We start from the raw sequence: 27,833 nt of genomic DNA on the forward strand, positions 1-27,833 counted from the left end.
ATACGAAAGGTCATTAATAAAGTTGACAACACCAGATTATTATTTTTTTTTAAAAAAATGGGTGTTTATGGAAATATGCCAATTAGGAATGGTTTTTCACTCCATGGGTGATTCTGTTACAGTTTGATTTCCAGTTTCTTAGCTGTTTCTTTTTTGGGAACTATTTCCAAGCAATCCCCTTAATCAAAAGTCGAAGTGATATTTGTGTCTATCAGGCTGAATATTTTTTCATGCCACTAAAAGTTAGAAAATATAACAGGCAAGCCCATTCCACCGATCGCTACTTGCCTTGTAGATCATACTGGATCTTGCAAGATTGAGGTTCTGGAAGGTGACTGACTTGATCCTGAAGAATCCCGCTCCTCGTTGTCTCAATAGGGCAGTCTGAGACAAGAGAACACAGCAATCCTTTCTCTGCTATGGTCAAAAAGCTTGTGTCTCCAAGCTCCACACACATCTGCCACTGTTATTTCCTTCTTGCCACCCTCGAGTGACACAAGATCTGCATGCATCCGCTAAGGTCAAGCTTGGTTTCATTTTGGTAGCAGTCTAAGAGCTCTTACTCGCCCTGTTTAGTGGTTGCCGGGAGCCAGAGAACAAGATTCTTCATTGAGTGAAAACTATTTGTACCCCCCCCCAAAAAATCTTCTCTTTTATTCACTAAATGAACCTGCTAAACCTGGCAGATCGTTTGCACATCTGCATGGAAATAAGAACTGTTTCTGAACATCACTTATAGTTTATTTTTTGTGTTGAAGCAATCAGATTATTATTATTTTTTTGGTAAATGTAATATAATATAATATAAAATGTAAATGTAATCTCTCTTAGTGTCAGAGATTGGGACAGCTAAGGATATCTGGCTGTTCCCATTGGCTGCCACATGAAATGATGAGTTCTCCTAGAGGTCTTCAAAGAAAAGCTGGAAGGCCATCTCTCTGAGATGCTTGACCATTGACAGAGTGCTAGTTTCAGTGACTTTCAAATGACTTTCAGTTTTAGGATTCTATTACATTTACCAAAAAAAAAAAATCTGATTGCTTCAACACAAAAAATAAACTATAAGTGATGTTCAGAAACAGTTCTTATTTCTATGCAGATGTGCAAATGATCTACCAGGTGTAGCAGGTTCATTTAGTGAATAAAAAAGAAGCTTCGGGGGTGGGTGGGGTACAGATAGTTTTCTTTCATTTAATTTCACCCACTTCCCGTATCTATTTTAGGCAGAAAATACCAGTAAGACTGAAGCTGCAAAATAGCACAATTCGAAAATTCTGAATTGATGCTTGATAATTTGAATTAGCTGCATGATTAATATCACTTCAGAAAATTATTGTTTGACAACTGCAGTTTAACAATGAAAATTTTCTGGATTGAGTTGAATTTTCAAATAGCTTAACCTGTTTGTGACAAACAATGACCAAGCTGGGGAAAAGCTATGACTAAATCCGAGTTCCCCAAAGTGTTCACTATTAACCCCCAGATTAGATTGTAATTATAATCAGTGTCAGAGTTCCAAGTAACACCCCCAACGAAATCAAACTCCGAGGCTTGAAGTTCCTCAAAGCTAACTTTTATGAGGGATGTCATATTGGCACATTTGGGAAAACCCGAATCTGAAAGCTTCCGGGTTTTCCTCACACAAAAGAAAGTTCAAGATCTTGCCCACATCTCCCACATGTACACACAGCTCCAATCAGTTCTTTCCCTAACAGAAGACATCCTCCAATTTCCTCTTTGCACAGCTGCTGGACAGCATGGCCTTGAACTTCTCTTAGAGAAGTTTGTTATGGCTATCTCTACTACACTCATGCAATCCCCACTCCCAACTTCCCATGGTATGATTGTGGCAGGCCTGGATCCTCAAGGCACAAAGGTAATATGGCTTCCAGGCATGACAATCAGATTATACCGTGCTTCCCCGAAAATAGGACTTACCCCAAAAGTAGGCCCTATCACGTCATTTGCGCATGGGCTGAATATAAGCCCTACCACCACCACCCCAGAATAAGACCTAATTAAGCGCCTGCACAGTTGCCGGCCGCCATTTCCTTTAGTTGCTTGCAGTGATGTGACACGAGGTGAGGAGATGAGGGGGAGAAGGGGAGAACTGCCAAACACACCTCCGCGAAACAGATGATCTGCGACCACTTTAGGAGTAATTGTCTGTTGCAAAAGAAGTTTGGAAATCATTTCTGTATCTCTTAACTTTTTCTTGCACTTTTTTGTTGTTCTTTTCTTTTTTCTTCTTCTATTATTATTATTATTATTATTATTATTATTATTATTATTATTATTTACTTTATTCATTAAACATGAAACTCAGTCAACTGAAAATAGGGTTGCCAGGTGTCCACTATTTGAGCGGACAGTCCGCTTTTTTCACATTATGTTCACTATTTTTTTTTCACAAAATAGTGGACATTTTTTTTATTCAAAAGCTTTATGATGAAATGGTACGTAAGTTTTGCGAGTCCGAATTCCATGAAGTTTTGCGCCATGTTCCAACACGTTGGTTAAGTTTGTTTATAGCGCTCGAAAGACTTTCTTTTTTATAAGAAAATATATAATTTAATTGTAATTTTTTTTTATTTTTTTACTACTTAACCCCCCACCCCCACCCTGCTTGTCCGCTATTTTTTGGAAGCAGACCTGGCAACCCTAACTGATGCTAATGGTTGATACGGGTTGCTGCCAGTGTCCTAGTTATCAACCAAGTACCTTCTTAAGATGTACGATGTTCCGAGTAGCGCAGTTTTTTGCAGTTCCACTGGTGTTATTGCAGGAAGCTGCAATTTGTTGATGTATCTTATAAAATTCATGGACATGGTACCAAATGCCTTTCCTGTTCTTATTAGTTTTTAGCAATATAAGGAGCACACCGACACTGATTCTAAGAATGTCCTTTTTTATTTAAAAAAAAAATTATACTTTTCTTTCTTTAAAAACATGTTCAAGTAACAGTTAAAATGAAGTAAAGTAAAATAAATCCAACTCCACAAGAAAATAGCATGAATTCTCTTTCTTTTCCTCTCTTCTCCATTTCACTTCTTCCAGGTCTTCCAATGGGACCCATTCATTCTCCATGTCAGAGTCTTTTTCCATTCTTCTGTTCCTCAAAGGTTAATGCTTTGAAGCTTCAAGTATAAGGGAAAGAAAGAAGTAAATAAATACTATCTTGTGAGCCATTAAGATAGTGCCAGTTAGATTTTACAACCTCAAAGAGGAACAGATTATGAGTTACTATTACAAGATAGTAGTAGTAACTTGTAACAAGTAGAGCCTTGGTAGTACAGTGGTCTAAAGCACCCTGTTATTAAGACCAGCTGCCTGCAATTACTGCAGGTTCGAATCTCGCCAGGCTGACTCAGCCTTCCATCCTTTATAAGGTAGGTAGAAAAACACCAGAAAAGAGTCTAGATTATGAGGAGAGTGCATATTTTAGGAGGAAATGCATGCAAACTCATTGCAACTGTTCATTTTTTCCAGAAGGAGAATGCAAAAAGTATGTTTTTTTTTTATTTATTTATTTATTTATTTATTTATTTATTTATTTAATTTTTTATACCGCCCTTCTCCCAAGGAACTCAGAGCGGCGCACAGCCACAATAAAATACGTAAATCCATAAAATTTAAAAACAATTTAAAACATATTAAATAATTTTGGCCCCTATATTAAAACTAAAACACCCATTAAAATTCGTTATTAAGCCAGCCCAGCCTGTTGAAACGGTAAAGTCTTAAGGGCACGGCGAAAGGTACAAAGAGAGATGGAACAGATTAATGACTGAAGATGTCTCAAGCATAGCAACTAGAGGTATGAACAACGACTACTCACAAACTACATGCAGTGTAAAAGCCGGGGACCGTGATCTCCCCACCCTGTTTTCGGCTTCACAGTGATAAATGCCCGAATGGTTGGGATCTGTTTTGAAGATGCTCAGGACATGGGCTGTAAAATCCAGCAGTTCTTCATTTCTATACCATTTGAAAGTCAGATCCATGGGCTTTGCTGTTTCCACTTCACATTTCAGATCAACCTTGGCAAATTCATGGACGCGCCCCTCTGGCTGTTGCAGAATTTTCACCTCCTTGGGAGCAGCTGGAAGACAGAATAAAGTTTCACATGGAGATGACTTGCCCCTTCCATATCACCATCTGGGACCGAGCACAGGAAAAGGATGCCACCTTATAACCCGTGTTAATTCTACTGCAGAAAAGTCCGATTGTACAAAATAGCAACAGCAATAGCACTTAAGACTTATATACCGCTTCATAGAGTTTTACAGCCCTCTCTCTCTACAGCGGTTTACAGAGTCAGCGTATTGCCCACAACAATCTGGGTCCTCATTTTACCGACTTTGGATGGATGGAAGCAGTGGTGGGTTTCAAAATTTTTTACTACCGGTTCTGTGGGTGTGGCTTGATGGGCGTGGCAGGGGAAGGATACTGTAAAATCTCCATTCCCACCCCATTCCAGGGGAAGGTTATTGCAAAATCCCCATTTCCTCCTGATCAGCTGGGTCTTGGGAGGCAGAGAATAGATGGGGGTGGAGCCAGTCAGAATTTTTACTACCGGTTCTCCAAACTACTCAAAATTTCCGCTACCAGTTCTCCAGAACTGGCCAGAACCTGCTGAACCCACCTCTGGATGGAAGGCTGAGTCAAACTTGAGTCCCGTCAGAATCAAACTCCTGGAGTGAGCAGTGAGTTCGCCTGCAGTACTGCATTCTAACCACTGTGCCACCACGGCTCTTAGGAATTCAAATTGTTATAATATAATACAATAAAATGACATCTTACCTCAATGACCCTTAAAAGAGACTCTGGAAAATCCATGGGAGTGAGTTCAGGGGGAGGGTCATCCCTTCTGTTCCATAGGAGGCCATTTCCATAGGAAGGAATCCCCACAGATCAGTATTTCTCAACCATGGCCACTTGAAGATTATTAAGAGCCCTGGTGGCGCAGCAGACTAAAGCGCTGTTATTATGCATTGTTATTAACATCAGCTGCCTGCAATTACTGCAAGTTCAAATCTCACCAGGCTCAAGGTTGATTCAGCCTTCCATCCTTTCTAAGGTAGGTAAAATGAGGACCCAGACTGTGGGGGAAATAAGCTGACTTTATATAAAATATACAAAAGTATGAAGGCTATTGCTTAACGCATTGTAAGCCGCCCTGAGTCTCCAGAGAAGGGCGTCATATAAATCAAACCAAAAATAAATAAATAAATAACCTCAACTCCCAGATCTCAAGTTTACGAATCTTCAAGCTGTCAAGCTTGAAAACACTGCTTTCAGGCCATCACCCATCACATCTCCTGACCTTAAGTATACATTCGCTAACTGGTTTACCTCTCCTCCCTACAAAATCCCATGCCTTCTGGAGAGCATTATTGTATTTCCTTTCTTTGGTGATTCAAGTTTTCAAAGTCATTAGTGTTACTCACACAAGACCTCCACTGTGACTACTGCAGATGCAGTGCAGCCAATCCTGTTGCATACTTCACATTCATAAGAAGTGTTGTAAGGTCCAGATGTTGCAGGGTAGGTCATTAAATTTGGACCACTATATTTATATTCAATCGTAGAGGGATCTGACTTAAACCAGTTGTACCAATTATCGCTGGGCTTACTACTGCCAAAAAAGCAGCTCATCGCGATGGTATCTCCATCCTTAATGGGCAGATCATTTAAAATAACAAGCTGGACATCCTTGGGAGCATCTGGAAAATCAAATCAATTTCATTTCATTTCATTTCATTTGTATACCGCCCTACTCCCGAAGGACTCAGGGCGGTGAACAGGCACAGGATAAAACACATAGAATACAAAAATTAAGAGCAGAAGTAAAATCGAATTAAATCAATTTAATCCAAGACAAATTTAAAACCCCAGGTTAAGAACAAATTAAAATTTACATTAAAATTTACATTAAAAAAGAATGGGAAAGGTTAGGCCAGACCAGCCTGGTGAAATAAAAAGGTCTTATTCAATCAATACATTTCTCGGTAGAGGAAATAGACATGAGTATATTATAATATTAAGGAATGTGTATGTATAGACCCATATGCATTGCCTGGCAAAAATGAACTAGTTGAAACAATCCCTGATTAAATCCACATATTTAAAAATATCTGGAATCTTAACTCCCAGAATTTCCCAGCAGACTTGTTGGAGTTGAAATCAGCTGAGTTGCTAAGATTGAGAAACTTTGGTCTAATTCCTCCCTTTAATCTACATTGCTTTCTTCACTGTAGCTGCTATGGTCTACATCCATCAAAAGAATGCCCCAATGTAAAGTACACATACGATGAGATTACGGTATGGGAAAAGAGAACCACATTGAGATTATGGAAAAAGAGAACCATGTTGAGGTTATGGGAAAAAAGAACTATGTTTAAATTGTGTATTTAAACCCTCTCACTTTCCATGCTATTTCTCCTTTTTGGAAGGAACTAAATTGCAACAGAACATCCAGCATAGTATATGCATGGGCTCTTTTACAAACACACAGAGATATCAACACCATTGAGCTTCACAATATTCATTCATGGAACTCCATAGCTTTCAGCTTTCATGCAAGCTCACCAGTGGTGGGTATCTACTGGTTTGCCCCAGTTTGGGCAAGCCGGTAGTGGCAGTGGTGGGATATGACTACATTAGTTTCAGAACTAACCATGCTATGTTTGGAGGCAGTGGTGAAATCCATTTTTTTTTTTTACTACCGGTTGGTGGGCATGGTGTGGCTTGGTGGGCATGGCAGGAGAGCGATACTGCAAAATCCCCATTCCCACCCCACTCCAGGGGAAGGATACTACAAAATCCCCATTCCCTCCCCACTCCTGGGGGAAGGATATTGCAAAAACTCCATTCCCACCCCACTCTGGGGCCAGCCAGAGGTGGTATTTGCCGGTTCTCCTAACTGCTCAAAACTTCCACTACCGGTTCTCCAGAACTTGTCAGAACCTGCTGGATTTCACCCCTGCTTGAAGGCCTTCTGTTCATTTGCTGGGTGGATTCCTAAACTTCTAGTCCCAAATCCTATCCTGACAGCAGCATCATTCAAAAGGGCAATTTCCTTCTCCACTGTACACTTACATCTCACGTCCAACTTCATAGTGCTTTGAGATAACACTTCTGCCCCTGACTTGAACAAACAGCTCAGCATTTTCCCATTGTCCTCCCACGTTGGTTCAAAGCTCAGGGCAGTCTGAATCACTCCATTTCCAACTGTCCTTTTTTGCGGTGGAAAGTGCTCCTCTTCTAAACCATTGAGAGTCAAGTTTACTAGCTTATGAGGGCAGCGGTAAGGTACTGAACATATCACTTGGGTTAGCTTTTTCTCTTGGGTCTTTACAGGAACAGTTTCCAGGGTGGGCTCTGGAGGTAACTCTGCAAATGAGGAAGCAAAATCAATAGCATACTTTTAGACTAAGCACAAAAGATGCTGAGATTAGAATCAGAAGAGATTATAAAGGAGGAGGCTATAAAACTCCTCTCCAAGTCATGAAACCGTTATTACCAAGGAAAAAATCTCCAATATTTCAGATTTGGAAAAACCTCTCAATGGTAACAGCTATTCAACAATGGTACTTATCAATAGCATGATGGGTGGTCCTTTCCTGTATCTGTCCAAACAGAGCAGTGTTTCTCAACCTTGGCAACTTTAAGACTTGTGGACTTCAACTCCCAGAATTCCCAAGCAAGTCACACCAAAACAGAAGCTGGAAAAAAAATGACCTGTTGGGGAAGTTCTAAGGAGCAGGAAATTGGATTCTGTAAATCATAAACTTGTTGGGTGGAAAAGACCAGAGGGATGATCTGGTCTAATTTATTAACTCAATAAAACCATCCATGAGAGGTGGCTAAGCAGCCTTTTCCTAAAAACTAACAGCCCTTTCAGTTATGAGGTTTTGTTCAATATCCTTAACTCAGGCCTCTTAAAAACTCAGCGGTTTATTTGTGTAGCTTTTGCTGGCTTGTGATATAGTAAAGGCTGGGATGCCATGACCTTCTTGTCTCTGATAAGGAAACCTCTTTTAATTGTTAGTTATATTAATTATTGTCCCTGGGGTTATATGTAGCTTGTATAGTATTATTGATTTGTTTTCTTTTTTTTATTATTATATTTTTTTTAAACCAATTTATGGGGGTTGGGATATATATTGCACACAGTTGTTGATGACTGGAGCAGTCCATAAGCCTAGCAAAATCAATAAAAATAGATTGTTCAAACCCAGGAAACAAACGAATTCAACAATCAATTTACATGCGGTTACCAAACCAAGCTGTTTATTTTGTTTGCTACATGGTTAGTGAATTAATTCTTTTTCTGGGTTTGCACATTAGATTGACTTATCAGCGGACAAAACAACCGGGGTTTTTGCCATTTGCTAGAAGGAGAAGGAAGAGGAGGAGGAGGAGGAGGAGGAGGAGGAGGAGGAGGAGAAGGAGAAGGAGAAGGAGAAGGAGAAGAAGAAAAGGAAGAAGAAGGAGGAGGAGGAGGAGGAGGAGGAGGAGGAGGAGGAGGAGGAGGAGGAGGAGGAGAAGGAGGAGGAGGAGGAGGAGGAGGAGGAGGAGGAGGAGGAGGAGGAGGAGAGGGAGAGGGAGAGGGAGAAGGAGAAGGAGAAGGAAGGAGAAGGAGAAGGAGAAGGAGAAGGAGAAGGAGAAGGAGAAGGAGAAGGAGAAGGAGAAGGAGAAGAAGAAGCAGCTGCTTCTTGGATGAGATGCGAAACGTCTTCAGTGAAAAATCAGAAAGTCCAGTTGTCCCTTGAAAAAGCACCTTTGGGACAACCATGACCTGGATGACTGAGAATCTCCATAGTCATTTAGCTATGCACTTTGGGATGAACCCCCTATGATTCTGTGATAAATTGAAATCTGTTTCTGTTATCCTTCCTGTGATCTGAAGCTTTGAAGGTGATCCAAAATGTAGACAAAAGAGAGGGGAGATTTTTATTTTTTAAAGCCAACGAGAGATAGAAAGTCTGATGGGAACCAAGATATATAAAAACTTAGCGAACACACATCATCTGTCCTTAATCTTGCATTAATTTGTATACTAGAAGCTATCAATTACCAAAGATGCTTCTTGCAGGAAAAACACACACCAACATAAAAAAAAACCCAGAGCTTTCTATCAGGTGAGATTCAAACTGAACATTTCTTACCTGTGACATTCAGTGTAGCAGTAAGGAACCGCTTGAATTGCCATGGGTGCTTGTCAACTGAAACAGTCACCTTTACTTCATACGTTCCACTGTCAAGTGTTCGCACTGGACTGATCAGCAAGCTGCAATCTCTATTGGTTAAATTCCCAATGAGCCATGTCCGGCTCGGTAAAGCATTATCAGATACAGTTGTAATGGTTCCAGAGGTTTGAGAACTGTTGTACAACAGGATAGTTTTCCCCTCGCTCCAGATATTGTTTCCAAAAGGCTTAAAATACCACACTATGCCTGTGGCGTTGACTGTTCCAGAACTGGGCATTTGATTGATGTGGCATGGAATCACCACGCAGGATTTTTCCCAAGCAAACAAAGAATTAGGAACTATGCTTATTGGATTTTCATCGCAATGGAAACCTGCAATAGAGAAATCATTATGGTTTACCACAGGGGTGAAATCCAGCAGGTTCTGACAGGCTCTGGAGAACCAGTAGCGGAAATTTTGAGGAGTTCGGAGAACCGGCAAATACCACCTCTGGCTGGCCCCAGAGTAGGGTGGGAGTGGAGATTTTTCAGTATCCTTCCCCTGGAGTGTGGTGGGAATGGAGATTTTGCAGTATCCTTCCCCTGCCACACCCACCAAGCCACGCCCACCAAGCCATGCCTACCAAGCCACGCCCACAGAACCGGTAGTAAAAAAAATTGGATTTCACCACTGGTTTACAAATATTTATGTAGCCCGTCTAAATGTTGTACGTTAAGAATAGGCAACTTTTGAAAACATGGTGTGTCCTAATTTTTTTTTTAATCAGATTTTTAGTATCCTTGGCCAAAATTCATAAGATGTTAGGTGAAATATCTCATAGAGAATATCTGTGTCGAAGCTAGGAATCAGAAACAACTTCATGGTATAATTAAGGTTTCTCATGCCAGACACAGTCCAATGGTGTTCTATGCTTATTGTTTATGACAGAACCAATGTTAATATTTTCTCACGGTACGGAGTACTACAATGGACTGGTTCTCTCTTTGCGTGGCTTTCTCTGCCTTTGAAAAGCACAAACTGAAAAGGTTTTTCAAATCATGACATGTATATATCTGAAAATACAAGCATTGTCAACTTGCGAAGCATTCCTGACCTGCTCTCAAGTTCCCATAGGCAGAGGGATGGGGAATCAAGCCTCGCAGCTGCATCAAGGAATTTATACATCAGTCAAAACAAAGCACATTCCAGCTGGCAATTGTCAAGGCCATCTCCAAGAAGACCCACAGTGGCCAAAGGGAGTGACTTCTACAGCCTGCGAAATTGCTTTGTTGGGGAATGTGACACACCTTGGGGGATGGGGAAAACAGGGTCAGACCCAAGGTGCGAATTAAGTGAGGTCAAAGTTGGCTTCACTTGGTTCGTGCAAACATGGCGCTCCTAATAAATAACTGGATTTCTTCTGAAGCTTGGCTTAAGGCTCATGATTTAATTAGGGCGTCAATCGGAACCCCGAAAGCAAGCCAACTCTGACCTCACTTAATTCGTGCCTTGGCTCTGACCCTGTTTCCCCCCTCCCCCCAAGGTGTGTTATCAGTCACATTTCCAAACAAAGCAATTTCGCAGGCTGTAGAAGTTACTCCCTTCGGCCACTGTGGGTCTCCTTGGAGTTGGCCTTCACAATCGCTGGCTGGAATGTGCTTTGTTTTGACTGATGTTCAAGTTCCTTGATGCAGCTGCGAGGCTTGATTCGCCATCCCCCTGCCTATGGGAACTCGAGAGCAGGTCAGGAATGCTTCGTGAGTTGACAAGCCTTTCATTGGTGTAAATGTACCTTCCATTCAAAAGCTGCCAATTGTTAATCAACACGTTATGATTCCTATCTTAATGGCCAAGAAAGGGAAACTTTACCTCCAATTCCCACTAAAGCTACACAAACATCCATCACTAGAGATTAGTAACAGGAACTAGGTTTGATCATACATCCATTGTCATATGGTCTCATGCTTTTACTCACAGATAACATGAAGTGTGATTTTTGGAGAAAGTGCCTTGCCCACACTGTTACCGGCTTCACACCAGTAGCTGCCAGTTTGTGCTGGATCTATGTTTGTAAGGTTCAAGTATGCATGGGGAGAATCCAATAAAATCATTTCCCCATCTTTATACCACGTATAAAAGAGATTTGTGGGGTTTGCTTCACCCACTTCGCAATGCAGCACAACATTCATGCCTTCATCAATCTGGCCTCCTGGATTTTTCCGAATGTTGACTTCCCTGGGAGCAACTGCAACAAGATAAAACAAAGGCATAAGATTAACATCACCAACTGCAAAAGCATTTGCTTTCGCTTGGGTTTCATGCACTGGAACTAAGGATGCGTTAGAGCAGGGGTCAGCAACCTGCGGCTCTGGAGCTGCATATGGCTCTTTCACCCCTCTGCTGTGCCTCCTTGTCATTCAAAATATGCGTCACAACCAGCAATGTGCAACCCCTGCTGGCACGCAATTTATTGAGCTTTTCAACCCCCGGTAGGCCAACCATGGATAAATCCAAGAAAAGTTTCAGAAGAAAAACAGAATGTTTAATTCAACTACATATGCTAGTTTTGTGGCTGCTCAAGAAATAGTCAGGCACGGGAAGGGTTTTGTGGCTCCCGGTGTTTTCTTTTCTGTGGGAAATGGGTCCAAATGGCTCTTTGAGTGTTTAAGGTTGCAGACCCCTGGGTTAGAGCTAACTCATCTTGGCTTGTAAAACCAACTGTTAAATTTTCTGAATTTTGCAAGCCAGGTAAGAACAGAACTGAGCCAGGATACCTAGTACGCTGATCAGCTATGTAGTGTCTGACAACATGGTGCAGTGGTAGCAATGGAAATGACAGAACTGATTGTTAAACATTGACCAGCATATTATTGGCTATAACTGTAGGTAAAAATGGTTCCACATAGGGATATGCAAATCCTCTGTAAGTAACAATAAGATGGTGAAGTTCTAAGATGATTAGGACTGGGGTTGAAATACATGGCAAGTGAGAGCCAAAGTGATTAAGACTCTGGGATAGAAACCAGAAGAACGTGAGTAGGCAGGAAGCCCGGTAGGTGACCTTAACCGAATAACAGAGTTGGAAGGGACCTTGGAGGTCTTCTAGTCCAAACCCCTGCTCAGGCAGGAAACCCTACACCACTTCGAACAAATGGTTATCCAACCTCTTCTTAAAAACTTCCAGTATTGGAGCATTCACAACTTCTGGAGGCAAGTTGTTTCACTGATTAATTATTCTAACTGTCGGGAAATTTCTCCTTAGTTCTAAGTTGCGTCTCTCCTTGATTAGTTTCCACGTATTGCTTCTTGTCCTGCCCTCAGGTGCTTTGGAGAAGAGCTTGACTCCCTCTTCTTTGTGGCAGCCCGGAGATATTGGAACATTGCTATCATATCACCCCTAGTCCTTCTTTTCATCAGACTAGACATATCCAGTTCCAGCAACCATTCTTTGTATGTTTTAGCCTCCAATTCCCCTAATCATCTTTCGGCCAGTTTGGGCCAGTTACTCTCTCTTAGCCCTAGGATGAAGGTAATGGCAAGACACTTCTGAAATTTTGTTAAGAAAAATGCAAGGAGTAGTCCAGGTAGAGACCAGGAGTCAACAATAACTCAAAAGCACACATACACACAGAGAGAGTACAGGTGCCAGGTGAGTCTCTCCAGGCTTTATTTTTGACCCATGATGTGTTTTGATTTTTCTGCTATCTAAATAGATTGAGGAAAATCCAATTGCACCTGGGTGCCACTTAACTCACACTGATTGAGTGGTACCTACAATCTCCCTCTTCTAGCAGCTTCATCTCCTGAACATGCTGTATTTGCCAGTAATTGATGTTTCAGGGCTTTCTGCTGATTAAGTAATTGGCAATACTCACAGAAGATATCCACAGTGAGCAGCGGAGATGAAGTGCAGCCATAAGTATTGCATGCTTCACATTTGTATGATGTCACTGGTCCAAAATGTGCAGGGAAGGTCAACAGCTTTAAACTGCTGTATTTAAAATTAGCTACATGGAGATCAATCTTCCACCAGTTGAACCAGATGGTACTAGAGGTACTACCACCCACAGAGCAGTTCAAAGTGACAATATCTCCTTCTTTTATGAGTGGATCATTCACAATGAAAACCTGGACATCATTGGGACAATCTGGAAAAAATAAAGCCAACAGGTCAAAGTGAGGAGCTTTGTATAGAAAACAAAACAGGGATAATATTTCAGAAGATAATGTATATTCTCAAAAATGCAGTCATTTTGTAATTTTTTTTAATGTCCCTGAAAGAAGCCATGTCAAATGGTATATCTCAGCTGCTTTTTTAAAAAATACTTCCACGGCCATATTCATAACCAGGAATCAAGCTTTGGACTATAAAACAAGGAAGATAAACAAAAAATCTAGACAAATATTGCGGAAATCCTTCTTCACAATGATAGAAGAACTGAGTATTCAAAGATATTGGAGACAAAAACATTTGAAAGAAAAACAATTCACTTTTTATTCAAATAGACATTTATCGTGGTCAAGGATAGATATGATATGGACGTCAACAGAATTTATAGATAATATACAAGAAGTAAATATTGGTTCAAACATTTGGGCGGATCATAATCCAGTGACAATAATATGGAAAGGACAAAAGAGAAAGACAGGATGGACTTTGAATGCAACAATACTAAATGAAAAGGACTTCCAATGGTTTATGGACTTGTCTATTCTTGTCAGAAAAACCCATCCAAGGTCCTTCATTTCTTCCCAGCTTCACACTCACTTTTCATGTCTAGCTCCTGGATGATGGATGATTTCTGTGACATGTCCTTGTTGCTCAATTGGCAGGTTATTGTTTTCTTCCGAGGTTTCGCAGTTGGTTGAATGGTGACTGTCTTCCGCAGTACTCCATCATCCATCATCATAGTTTCTGAAGTCAGGTAATGCTTCTCTAGGCCTTTGAAATTCATTGTTATTGGATCTTCTGGGCAATGGGAAGGCACAGAACAAACCACTTGCAGGGCCCACCTTTCTTGGCATTTCAAGATTTCCAATTTGGGACTTGGAAACAAATCTGTATCCAGAAAATAAAAAAGGGATACAAATAGGAAGAAAAACTGTGGCCTGATAAATAAGAATTCAGAAAGGGACACAACATGCTAAATGGCGTGTGTATTAATGCAACAGGATAATGTAATCAGGTTGAAAGGGTTGGAAAGACTAAAAGCCTTGGTAGTACAGTGGTCTAAGGCACCCTGTTATTAAGCTGGTTATTAAGACCAGCTGCCTGCAATTACTGCAGGTTCGAATCTCACCAAGGCTCAAGGTTGACTCAGCCTTCCATCCTTTCTAAGGTAGGTAAATTGAGGACCCAGTTTGTGGGGGCAATAAGCTGACTTTGTATAAATATACAAAAGGATGAAGGCTATTGCTGAGCACATTGTAAGCCGCCCTGAGTCTCCGGAGAAGGGCAGCATATAAATCAAATTAAAAAAAAAAAAGCCAGTGAAACAACGTATTTTAGGATTTGCTTGATTTTATGGACTTCAAGTGTTCTTAGACAAGAAGAAATTTCTTGAACATCAGCAACTCGACTCTCCATAAGTCACATCCTTCTGCCAGTCTGCAGCAAGATGTAGACCGGGTGTCAGCAACCTGCGACTCTGGAGCCACATGCGGCTCTTTGGGCCCTCTTCTATGGCTCCCTTTTGGGTGATCCCACCACTGGCTGTCCTGACCCCTCGCCCTCACCTCCCAGTCACTCCTCGCCTGGCCTGAGAAGGTAAGGATGACGGCGGGGGATGGAGAAGTGGCCAGGGCAGAGACAGAGAGATACAGAGAGAGGGGGGGGAGAGAGGGAGAGGGGGAAGGGAGGGAGGGAGAGAGAAAGAGATCTCAAAAGGGTTTTGTGGTTCCCGGTGTTTTTTAACAACCATTTCTCTGTCCTAATGACCAGCTAGGTAGGCGTGGCTAGGGAGTCATGTGACTGGTGGAAGTGAGTGGTGTCAAGTTGGCCACGCCCACCCAGGTTTTGTGGCTCCTGGTGTTTTCTTTTCTGTGGGAAACAGGTCCAAATGGCTCTTTGAGTGTTTAAGGTTGCAGACCCCGATGTAGACCAACGCGTTTCTATTCTATGAGTAGCCCTCTAGGTCCTTTCTCTGCTTGATGATAGCAATTCAACATCATCTCTGAATGGAAAACCCTCAATGGAGACCTTGCAAGCAAGACTTCAAGATGTTGGAGATTATATCCAAATTAAGGAGCAATACCTCTCCAGGTCAGAGAAGAAATGAAAAGCATTCTTCAAAGTTCTTACCAGAAACTTTCAGTGTAGCTGAAGTATGAAGTATCTGTGGATTACTTTGATTTTCCACAGATGCAGTGACTTTTATCACATATGTGCCATTGTCTTTTTTCTGGAGCTGAGTAATCATCAAGCTGCAATTTCCTTTGGTTAAATCCCCAACAAACCTCACTCGCCCCTCAAAACCAATAGTTGGTAGGTTTGCATCCTCGTTTGGGATTCTGGAATTATTGTATAAGACGCTGCCAACATAGTCAAATAAAGTCATATTCAAAATAGGCTGAAAATACCAAACCACAGAAGTGGCAACAATTTTCTTAGAATTTATTCTTTCCTCAATTTGACATGGGATTAAGACACAGGATCCTGTCCAGGCCACCAAGGAATTGGGATTGATCCTCAGCGGGGATTCATAACACCAAAAGCCTACAATGGAGGAGAAATCATGATCAACGTTTTGGTATTGATGCAGAAAACGAATACATGCTATATACACCCAGGCAAGGCCTCAATTAAATCCAAGTGTTAAAAAATGCCTGAAAGATCAATCCTGGGATCTTCATGAAGTTCAAAGTGAAGTGTGTTCCAGAATGCAAGCACTATGTATTGTCTAATAAGGAAGATATAATAAGTCTAATATTGTTTAATAAGAAAGATTACCCACCGGAAGATTAAGGCAGGATCTATTACCAAAGCAACAAGGGGGAGGAAGCAATAGCCAGTACCCTAATTCAGGGGTGGGCTGTTGCGGGTTCATAGGGGTTCGGTAGAACCACTAGCTAAGATTCTGTGCAGTTCAGAGAACCCCCAAATCCCACTCCTGGTTGGCCCTGCCCACCCCACACCGCCCCTCCCAGGAGTCCCCACGCAACCCATTTTGGATGCAGGTTAATGCATGACGCATATATGGAGGCTTGAGGACGGCGAAAAATGGACCCGTTTCCAGCCTCCAGAGGGTCTCCGGAACCTGGGGAGGCCATTTTCACCCTCCTGGAGACTTATGGAAAGCCTCCAGAGCCCAGGGATGGCAAAAATGCCCACCCCCCACCCCCCGCGATGATGCAGGAGGCTGACTAAGCCACACCCACCATGGCCATGCCCACCCAGCAACCGGGCAGAGAACCCCTTGCTAAAATTTTTGAAGCCTACCCCTGCCCTAATTCACATGAGTATCGATGCAAGAGTAGAAGGAGAATGCAGAGTCAGAGTTGCAAGATTCTGTTATTATAGCCAGTATTAATAGATGTAGTTTCAGCCTTCATATAGAATTGAGCAAGGTGATCATTAAGTATCCCAGTCTCAGGATGTTCAGGTTGCTTCAGATCCTGAGCAAATATGAAAAAAATATCATCTACCCAGTTGACTCCATGTAATTTGCTCTAACCTTAATTCTACCCCTATTAATCTAAATTCTAGACCCTGTTTCGCCATAGATTGAGAGAGCAATGGAGTGTGATGTATTTTAAACCATGTTTCTACTGACTGCCGGCTGACTGCAAATTTGGCAGTTCGAATCTCACCAGGCTCAAGGTTGACTCAGCCTTCCATCCTTCCGAGGTGGGTAAAATGAGGACCCAAATTATTGGTGGCAAATAGGCTGACTCTGTAAACCGCTTAGAGAGGGCTAGAAAGCACTGTAAAGTGATATATAAGTCTAAGTGAGACGGCTATTGCTATTGCTATATTGATTGAGACAAATCAAACCTACTTCCTTACCTGGAATGAACAACATCCAAAGGAAATGCCTCATCGTCAGAGCATGTAATTCCCAATTCTGGGAAAAGAAAAGTATATGGTTGACAATGGCCTTCATCATTCATGGTGAATACACTGATAGGTGATTTTGACCAACACATAAGTTTAGCTAAAAAGGAAAACCAGTTAACAAAGGGTAGACTGCTACAGCAGCGATCACCTTCACAAGAAAAGTCATTAAACAAGCACGTGTATTCCATTAGTCCTGATCTATACAATCTATTAATAATATTTGCAATGAATGCTGTAAAGTGAGCAACTCATAATGCTGATGGGATGAATGAGATAGATAGATAGATAGATAGATAGATAGATAGAGAGAGAGAGAGAGAGAGAGAGAGAGAGAGAGAGAGAGAGAGAGAGAGAAAGAGAATTCTTTATTGGCCAAGTGTGATTGGACACACAAGGAATTTGTCTTTGGTGCATATGCTATCAGTGTACAATACAGTGTACAATAAAGATCTATTCTATTCTATTCTATTCTATTCTATTCTATTCTATTCTATTCTATTCTATTCTATTTTATTCTATCCTCTAACCAAGGAATGCTTCAGGTTGCAAGGTAGCAAACATCTTATGAGCTAAACTGGAATTCCTGATCTACAAAAATCTAGGAATCTTGCCATTTGTCTTCACTCTCGTTTCTGCGATCAAGAGAAAGAAAAAAGAAACTTTGCATGTAGACTGCATAAACAATCAGAAGCTCTATTGATCGTGGTCAATGATCAGGGATAATGAGAGTTGGAATCCAATATATCAAGGTCTAAAGTAGCGTTTTTCAACCTTGACCACCAGAATTCCCCAGCTGGCATGGCTGGCTAGGGAATCTTGGGAATCGAAGTCCACATGTTTTAATGTTACTAAGGTTGAAGAACACTGATCTACAGGCTTCCCATCTCCACTAGACAAGATAGACACAAGATTTAGAAAACTTCAGCTGCAACACAGCCTGAGAATTATTCACTAGATTGGCTATAAAACACTCTCAAATTATTTTCTACAAATCAACTATTTTACAGTATACGATAGTATTGAATACCCTGATGCTATCTAATCCATCCCATACAACACCGTTAGTTAAAAGAAAATGCTGAGAACATATCTACAACTCAAATTCACCTTTGCCCTCCCAATCGTATTATATTATTTTTATAATTTAGTGGGACACTGGATTATCGGGAGGAAAGCAAAATAAAATAAAGGTGAACTAACTCACCAGTAAAATAGAATTTCAGATCCACTGTTCTTGTCTGGAAATGAGGATTTAGCAAATAGGACAGAAAAGCAGAGGGAAGTTCTGCCATGTGTTTACATCTGCATGTTTTTACCCAAATCAAATGTTTGTATATCTGGGGAACATTTAAGTGCGATAATGGAATAAGTCAAGGACGGTTATTGGCAACTAAATAGCTGACATTATTATCTGACCATTATATTTTCAACGGGTGGAAAAAGTTAGAAGCTTGATTTATATGGTGTTGCACACATAATACTGGATTCTGCTTCTAAAATATGTGCAATAAAAAATCATCAAGATATTTCAGTTCTCACTGTAGCTTGGCATTTCTCCCAGGGAAAGCAGTGTTCTTGGACCCTGAACCATTCTTGCCTTTTCTGATTGGCTAGTCTCTAGATAGGAAAGGCTATGATTCCTTCTTTCAAGGTAGAGTTCTATGGACGTTTGAGACTCTGTATCACAACTGCCCAGATCAGCACGAACATAATTGGGATCCTAAAATTTCTAAAAGAACAAAGTAACCTAGTATTAGAATATTGTACCTGGAATGTCCATGTAGTTAGCAGGAGTCCAGCTCAGCTCTACTGATATCATCATCATCATCATCTTTTAATGACCCCATAATCCCTTGCGGGATGGAGTCTGGGCAACTGAACGGAGCTAGCAGAGTGTTTTAATGGCCGGATGCCCTTCTTGTCACCAATGCAGAGTTTTGTTCAGCAGATATATTCTCATTATGTCCAGAGAGAGAAATATTGATCCTCTACCTAGGATCGAACTCACAGCCTCCTGATTGTGAGGCGAGAGCTCCACCTCTAGGCCACTGCACCACTCCTCTGCTCTACTAATATGACTACAGGATATTTGAGGAAATGTCTTGCCCCAATGGAATTGGCCAGCCCCACTTGTTCTTGTGGACCACATCAGCCAAGGATTTTGGCTGGTGGGATATAGAAGAGCCTTTTCTGCCATGGTCCCTGCCCTTTGGAACATCTTGTTTCTGGAGATGAGATCTTTTCTCACATTTCAGGCCTTCAAGAAGAGCCTTAAAACTGCCTCTGCCAGTTGGTTTGGGCCCTTGATGGAGAACCCTGATGTCAGGGTTCCAAGTAACACTGTTGTGGCTCGCTGGCGGCCAGCAGAGCTGGCAGCAGAGTCAAACACTGAGGAGGTTGGGGAGGAACCTGGGCCAGTCCCGGGGGCTGGGGAAAGCTCAGACAAGGGCTCTGCATCAGAGGCAGAGAGGGGGCCAAGGCCATATGATAGTTATATGCAGCCTCTGGAGTCTGACAGCAGCAAGGCAGAAGGACAGCAGGAGCCTGTTTTCTGGAAGGGACCAGAGATTCTGGATTTCAGATTGCACTTGGCAAACTTATGCTGCTTGCATAAATTCTTTACCTTTATGAGCATTTGTGGTCAATACCTCTTCCACCCTAGAACATCCTTCTTCTTCTCCATGGAACAGCTCTTGCAGCCTTCATTACATTAACCCAAACTTTTTTTTTATTTAGTTAGTCAAACATGTACAAGATAACAGGTATAAGTATAAACATGGACATGAACACAGGAAATGAGTACAAATAAATGGGGACAGTAGGACAGGGATGGTAGGCACGCTGGTGCACTTATGCATGCCCCCTTTACGGATCTCTTAGGGATGGGGTGAGGTCCACGGTAGACAGTTTAAGGTTGAAACTGTGGGGATTGAGGAAGTAGCAGGTAGAACATTCCAGGCATTGACCACTCTGTTGCTGAAGTGTTACTGATTTTCTGCAATCGAGTTTGAAGCGGTTTACCTTGAGTTTGTAGCTATTGTTTCCCGTGTATTATTGAGGTTGAAGCTGAAGTAGATGTTGACAGGTAGGACACTGTAGCAGGCAATTTTGTGTACCATGTTTAGGTCAGACCATAGGTGACGTAGTTTCAGGTTGTCCAAGCCCAAAATTTCGAGCCTGGTGGCATAAGGGATTCTGTTGTGAGCAGAGGAGTGGAGTACTCTTCTCGTGAAATACAGTACCTCTGGACCTGCTCAATTGTCTGATATACAGTGTGGATTCCAGGCAGACGAGCTGTATTCGAGAACTGGTCTGGCAAAGGTTTTGTATGCCCTACTTTGCAGTACAATGTTACCGGAGAAGAAGCTATGCAAAATTAGGTTAACAACCCTTAATGCCTTTTTGGCAATGCTGTTACACTGAGCTCTGGGGCTTAGATCATTCGAGATGAATACTCCTAAGTCCTTGACAGAGTGAGGGTCAACTACGAGGTCATATCCACCCAGCTTGTATTTTTGTTGCCAATGTGTAAGACAGAACATTTGTTAGTTGAGATTTTGAGTTGCCAATTGCGCGACCATTCTGACACATAGTCAAGGTCACTTTGTAGGGCAGCAGCATTGTTGGTGGTATTAAATAGTTTTACGTCATCAGCGAAGAGGACGCAGCTGCTTATAATATGATCGCAAAGGTCATTTATGAAAAGCAGAAAGAGTGACGGTCCTAAAACGTTGCCTTGGGGGACACCACTGTTAACTGGTGCTGGGTTTGATAGGACACTTCTTTTGGAACTTCTTTGGAATCCTGACAAAACAAACAGTAGAGTTATCATTAACCCAAAAAAAAAAAAACCCATCAGACTCAAAAGGACACAGTTGACCTGAAATAGCCAGAGGCCCTCTTGAAAGTATGTACTGCTTCTGCTGCCAGGATGTACTGTCCATGTATACATGTTACACCAAAGATAACCAAGGGGCAACCCCACAGTTGGAGAGTGAGAGAGATCAAAGGCTAGCGAAGATGACGCAGAAGTGAGAAATGGATAGGGCAGTTATATTTGAAAAGCATTTCACTAGCTGTCTTCTCCGAAAATGGGCTCCGAAAATCTGGAGCATGAGTTGATTCTTTCCTGATTTGTACAATAAATAGGCTGGCATTCCTACACACATACATTCTAATTTCCAAGGAGTTTATAAATTCCATTGTCATAATTACCAAAATGCTTCCAACACCCAGGATTATTATTTTTTTCCTCCATGTTCTGACATGACTTAAATCGAACCTGGTCATCTCCTTCCCATGAAAACCATTGAATGTTAGTGGCCACTTTTTAAAAAATAATAATAATTAGGAATATCGCCATGAAGTCCCTCCTCTCTTTTTTCTTCCCTTTGATTTGCATGTTTCATGATGTACTGTATTTTTCGGAGTATAAGATGCACCTTTCTTCCCCACCCAAAAGAGGCTGAAAATTTGGGTGTGTCGTATACTCCGATATGTAGCTCTTTCGAAGCTTTTTTTCAGCCGTAACGAGGCGCTAACAAGGCACTAGCGAGTGAAGGATCTTCCCAGCTTTGCCTGCTCCCTCGACTCTCTGCTGTGCTTTAGGAGGCACTAGCAAGTGAAGCAGTCTCCTTGCTTTGCTCCGACTCTCAGCTGTTCTTTAGAAGGTTTCTTTCAGCCCTAACTAGGCGCTAGCTGAGTGAAGCGATCTCTCCCCCGCCCCATGCTTGCCTGCTTTTCACATTGCTGCTTCCTCTCAGCTGTGCCTTAAGATAATTTTTTTATTTTTATTTATTTTTATATGCCGCCCTTCTCCGGAGACTCAGGGTGGCTTACAATGCATTAAGCAATAGCCTTCATACTTTTGTATATTTTATACAAAGTCAGCTTATTGCCCCCACAAACCGAGTCCTCATTTTACCCACCTTAGAAAGGATGGAAGGCTGAGTCGACCTTGAGCCTGGTGAGAATTGAACTCGCAGTAATTGCAGGCAGCTGGATGTTAAATGCTGCCGTAGTAGGAGGCATTAGCCTCCTACGCCACTCAGGCTCATTATTAAGATAATATTCTTATGTTGCTGTTTAAAAACATAAAGGGAAAGGAGGGGTTTTCTGAGGCAAGAGGTGAGAAAGCAAAGGGAGCAGCCTAGGCAGAAGGAGAAAGGGCCTCCCCTGGGAGACTTAAAGAGAGGATGGGGAAAACACAGGGTGGGGATGAAAGGGCTGTCCAGTGCAATGACCAGCTGCTGGAGGAGAGACAGGGAGCTGTGTCAGGCACTGCAGCTAATCAGAATTGGAGCTTCTACTAGAATGAATAGAATTGGAGGCAAGTTGTTTCACTGATTAATTGTTCTAACTGTCAGGAAATTTCTCCTTAGTTCTAGGTTGCTTCTCTCCTTGATCAGTTTCCACCCATTGCTTCTTGTCCTGCCCTCAGGTGCTTTGGAGAATAGCTTGACTCCCTCTTCTTTGTGGCAGCCCCTGAGATATTGGGAGACTGCTATCATGTCTCCCCTAGTCCTTCTTTTCATTAAACTAGACACACCCAGTTCCTGCAGCCGTTCTTCATATGTTTCATATGACCAAGTGCTAGACACCATCCATTGTGAAGGATTGAAGATGAGTTGCGTTGGAAAACAGCAGCTTCAAATCAAAGTTGGGGGGGGGGAATGCCCACAAGGTGCATTTGCAATGGATAAGTAGTGGGAGGAAGATATCATGATCTATTTCTGCACTCAGGAAGTGTGTATGTGGCTGTGTGCTGGCCATGGTCCAAGCATAAAAGTGAGCCTGTTAAAGCCCAGCAGAGACAAGACTTCGGGCTGCTGTTCTCAATGCTCTCAGTAGATGGTGCCATCTGAATGCAAGTAGCACCCAAAGGAGAGCATTAAAAAACTGAGTGATTCATAGACTGTCCTATCATGATTTATTTATCCAGGGCCACAGTATTAGCGATGTTGTTCTTTTCATTAAATAAAATTGGAAATTAAATCCTTACCCAACTGTTCCCTGGAATTTATGCTTCCTTGAAAGGAAGAATCTCAGGGAGGATAGAATAGAATAGAATAGAATAGAATAGAATAGAATAGAATAGAATAGAATAGAATAGAATAGAATAGAATAGAATAGAATAGAATAGAATCAGTGGTGGGATTCAGCCAGTTCGCACCACTTCAACAATTTTTTCAGCCCATGTACCGCAACTGGAAACTTACAAAGTTCAAAACAAATGACTAGAATGGTCTTGAAATTTTGCAAATTCATCGACATATTGCAATGCATTTTGGGGAGGAAGCCCCTGAGATTGATGTGGCAAGAGTTGGTACATTCTAGCAACTCTCTGCCTCACTGACCAGTTCTGACTGATGAAGCTGCTTCGATGAGCAGCAACATGTCTTAAATTACTGTATTTTTCAGAGTATAAAATGCACTTTCTCCCACCCCCCACCCCCCAAAGAGGGTGGAAATGTTGGTGCATCTTATATATACGAATACAGCCATTTTTAGCCTCCAGAAGCCCCGCCCTGCTCATCCCATTTTTGCAAAAAAAATGGGCCCATTTTTCGCAAAAGCAGGACGTGCAGAGCAGTGGTGAAATGTAAAATTTGGTACTACCAGTTCTGTGGGCGTGGCTTGGTGGGGGGAGTAAAGCCGAAGAGGTTGCAGAAAAAAATGCTTTTAAAAGCCTCTGACGATCCCAGCTGAGCCGCATGATCATCAGAGCCTTTTTTTTTTTTTTTTACTTTTAAAAGCATTTTTTCGGCCAAAGTGGTTGTAGAAAAAATGCTTTTAAAAGTTAAAAAAAAAAAAACAGCCTCTGATGATCGCATGGCTCAGCTGGGCATGGGGGGGGCGCAGGGATTTTTGCTACCGGTTCTCCGAACCACCCGCCGCCATCACTACCGGATCAGGCGATCCGGTCCGAACCGGGAGCATTTCACCCCTGGCGCAGAGGGTTTGGGAGGCCTGCAGAGTGCTCCTGGGGACTGGGGGAGGGCAAAAAAATTTTTTTTTTCTTATTTACCTCTTCGAAATCTTGGTGCGTCTTATACACCGGTGTGTCTTATAGTCTGAAAAATAGGGTATCAAAGAAAAAAAAACCCAGTCCCATTTCCAAGATGCAACCTTCAGACACCTTTTTCCTGGAAGACTCAGAATTTTCATTGACCTATTTCTCATTATAGGTATCCTTGAACGCAGCCTCCATCACTGATTGACAACTGTGTGGCAACCCCACTCCCACTTCTGCCTGGCTGGCCAATGAGGAAAAGACAAGTGAAGTAACGATTCTTTATCAGGATTATCCTGATGCTTGGGTTTATGGAATATTCACTGCTTTCTAGGAAAAGTCGCCATTTTCAAAACAATGATTATTGATCCATGTAATCTGACTGTGGGGGTGCCAGAAAACACCTGAAAGGGAATTTGCCTGGATTTCATGACTGATCCGATTAAGAGTTTGTCAGAAGGCAACCAATGAGTGAAGAGGGTATATTAAGAACACTTATCCAAGGCACTCTAGAAACATAATGACACCATTGGCTAGTGCAAAATACAGCAATTTTTTTTAATTGATGCAGAGACAATAGTATCAATATAAGTACAGGAAATGTAATTGGGTCATTATGGGCCACACCCTAACATGAAGCAAAATGACAAACAGCACAGCACATTGTTCTCCTCATTATGAAGGTCACAGGAGTAATGGAGGCTTATTATATTCCATGTAAAGAAGCATCTAATCAGTGGCGAAATCCAAATTCTTTTACTACTGGTTCTGTGGGCGAGGCTTGGTGGGCGTGGTGTGGTGTGGCTTGGTGGGTGTGGCTTGGTGGGCGTGGCAGGGGAAGGATACTGCAAAATCTCCATTCCCTCCCCACTCCTGGGGGAAGGATATTGCAAAATTTCCATTCCCACCCCACTTTGGGGCCAGCCAGAGGTGGTATTTGCCAGTTCTCTGAACTACTCAAAATTTCCGCTACCAGTTCTCCGAATTGCTCAAAATTTCTGCTACCGGTTCTCTACAACCTGTCAGAACCTGTTGGATTTCACCCCTGCATCTAACATTATTTAACATTCTTTCTCACACAGAAGTCAGCATACAAAGAGCCATCACCCAGAAACCTTGTGTGTTCCATGCAACCTGGAGCCATTTTCCCCTGGCACCTTTAGGTCTGCCACAGTAGAGATGAGTTGGAGATGAGTGAGAAGGGGAGGGGGAAGGTAGAGATAGCTGGGGGATTGTAGCCAAAAGAAAATTACTTCCTCTGAGAACCAAGGACTTTCCCACCAGGTGCGAGGAGGTGGGATCTGAGACCAAGTGACCCTTGACCTGTGACCTGATTGGACCATGTGATGGACTGCATGGACAGGGAAAAGAAAACTTTACTTTTAACTAGGGGGAAACCCGAAGGGGGGGTAGAATCAGGTTTCCCCAGATGTGCCAATATGACATACCTAATAAATCTACACTTTGAGGGATATGCCTACCTTGGAGTTTTGATTCCATTGGGTGTATTACTTGGAACCCTGACACAATCTGTAGAAGCTCAGACCATTTTTGAGGTTAGTTGGCTGGGATAAACTTATAGGGAATGCTTTTATGGTGGATCTATATACCAGTAAAACTCCCGTGTCTGTTTGCAACCTTTGTTTGGGTAAAACGGTGCATCCTAGGGCAACAATTTTTGAATTAATGTACCTCGAATGGGCTAATTTAAAGAATGCATCCAAAATCCGGGATCCATGTAGGGTTGAAGGATTGAAATTTGGCAAGGTTGTGGCCACTTCAGTGTTGCCATGCTGCCATGCCACCACTCTGCCACACTTAGTCGTGATCACCCGATTGTCATTTTTCAATGCGTTCTTGCAGCTTCCCGCAAGGAAAGTCAATGGGGAAGCCAACAGGAAATAGGAAGTTGCTTCCACTCCCACTGCTGTTTTGCATTACCCGTGGTCATTCTGTTTCTCTCTTTAGATAAAAAATATTTCTGAAATTATGACCCAATGGATCACAGGTTATCAAGTATTTTCTATTACCAAATGCCCAATTCAGAGCTACACGCGTTTTCTTCCTCGGGCAGCAAAAACACTCGATTCTTAAAAACAGCTAATAATAATATTTTTAAACATGGAATTCCACCCCGAATCACATTCTAGCATCAGTTTTTACATATGAGAAAAAAAATTTTTTTTGCTCCTGGGCAGCTTTTTTTCTGACCGCGGCATCAGGCCTTTTCTTCCTCGGGCAGCAAAAACACTCAATTTTTAAAAACAGCTAATAATAATATTTTTAAACATGGAATTCCACCCCGAATCACATTCTAGCATCAGTTTTTACATTTGAGAAAAAAAAAATTTGTTCCTGGGCACCTTTTTTTCTGACCGCGGCATCAGGCCTTTTCTTCCTCGGACAGCAAAAACACTCGATTTTTAAAAACAGCTAATAATAATATTTTTAAACATGGAATTCCACCCCGAATCACATTCTAGTATCAGTTTTTACATTTGAGAAAAAAAATTTTTTTTTCCTCCTGGGTAGCTTTTTTTCTGACCGCGGCATCACGCGTTTTCTTCCTCGGGCAGCAAAAACACTCGATTTTTAAAAACATCTAATAATAATATTTTTAAACATGGAATTCCACCCCAAATCACATTCTAGCATCAGTTTTTACATTTGAGAAAAAAAATTTTTTTTGCTCCTGGGCAGCTTTTTTTCTGACCACGGCATCACGCGTTTTCTTCCTCGGGCAGCAAAAACACTCGATTTTTAAAAACAGCTAATAATAATATTTTTAAACATGGAATTCCACCCCGAATCACATTCTAGCATCAGTTTTTACTTTTGAGAAAAAAAAAATTTTTTTACACCTAGGCAGCTTTTTTTCTGACCGTGGCATCACGCGTTTTCTTCCTCGGGCAGCAAAAACACTCGATTTTTAAAAACAGCTAATAATAATATTTTTAAACATGGAATTCCACCCCGAGTCACATTCTAGCATCAGTTTTTACATTTGAGAAAAAAAAAATTTTTGTTCCTGGGCAGCTTTTTTTCTGACCATGGCATCACGCCTTTTCTTCCTCGGGCAGCAAAAACACTCGATTTTTAAAAACAGCTAATAATAATATTTTTAAACATGGAATTCCACCCCGAATCACATTCTAGCATCAGTTTTTACATTTGAGAAAAAAAATTTTTTTTTGCTCCTGGGCAGCTTTTTTTCTGACCGCGGCATCACGCGTTTTCTTCCTCGGGCAGCAAAAACACTCGATTTTTAAAAACAGCTAATAATAATATTTTTAAACATGGAATTCCACCCCGAGTCACATTCTAGCATCAGTTTTTACATTTGAGAAAAAAAAAATTTTTTTGCTCCTGGGCAGCTTTTTTTCTGACCGCGGCATCACGCGTTTTCTTCCTCGGGCAGCAAAAACACTCGATTTTTAAAAACAGCTAATAATAATATTTTTAAACATGGAATTCCACCCCGAGTCACATTCTAGCATCAGTTTTTACATTTGAGAAAAAAAAATTTTTTGCTCCTGGGCAGCTTTTTTTCTGACCGCGGCATCACGCGTT

General features: G+C 41.7%; 1 protein-coding gene across 1 annotated transcript; it reads right to left on the minus strand.

Annotated features, from left to right (window-relative positions):
* Positions 1–2,891: 2,891 nt before the first annotated feature.
* LOC117669260 (B-cell receptor CD22-like) lies at positions 2,892–18,552 on the minus strand. The gene is made up of 11 exons (XM_087876710.1): positions 18,456–18,552; positions 17,201–17,258; positions 15,497–15,910; positions 13,964–14,254; positions 13,071–13,343; positions 11,171–11,440; positions 9,174–9,587; positions 7,102–7,395; positions 5,451–5,726; positions 3,839–4,102; positions 2,892–3,137 (listed from the first exon to the last, which is right to left on the minus strand). Exons 2-11 carry the CDS (start codon positions 17,232–17,234, stop codon positions 3,124–3,126), a joined length of 2,544 nt encoding a protein of 847 aa, XP_087732836.1. The 5' UTR covers positions 17,235–17,258; positions 18,456–18,552; the 3' UTR covers positions 2,892–3,123.
* Between the last annotated feature and the right edge of the window lie 9,281 nt (positions 18,553–27,833).

The sequence above is a fragment of the Pantherophis guttatus genome, chromosome 10, assembly GCF_059756535.1.
Source record: "Pantherophis guttatus breed Tessera chromosome 10, ASM5975653v1, whole genome shotgun sequence".
Taxonomy (NCBI): domain Eukaryota; kingdom Metazoa; phylum Chordata; class Lepidosauria; order Squamata; family Colubridae; genus Pantherophis; species Pantherophis guttatus.

Bases quoted from the DNA above. Each gene is read 5' to 3' on its own strand.
- LOC117669260 (XM_087876710.1), bottom strand. From the start codon at position 17,234: ATGAGGCATTTCCTTTGGATGTTGTTCATTCCAG. The intron at 15,911-17,200 runs GTAAGGAAGTAG...CCTCCATTGTAG, and splicing joins TTGGATGTTGTTCATTCCAG to GCTTTTGGTGTTATGAATCC. The intron at 14,255-15,496 runs GTAAGAACTTTG...TTCTGGATACAG, and splicing joins AGCTACACTGAAAGTTTCTG to ATTTGTTTCCAAGTCCCAAA.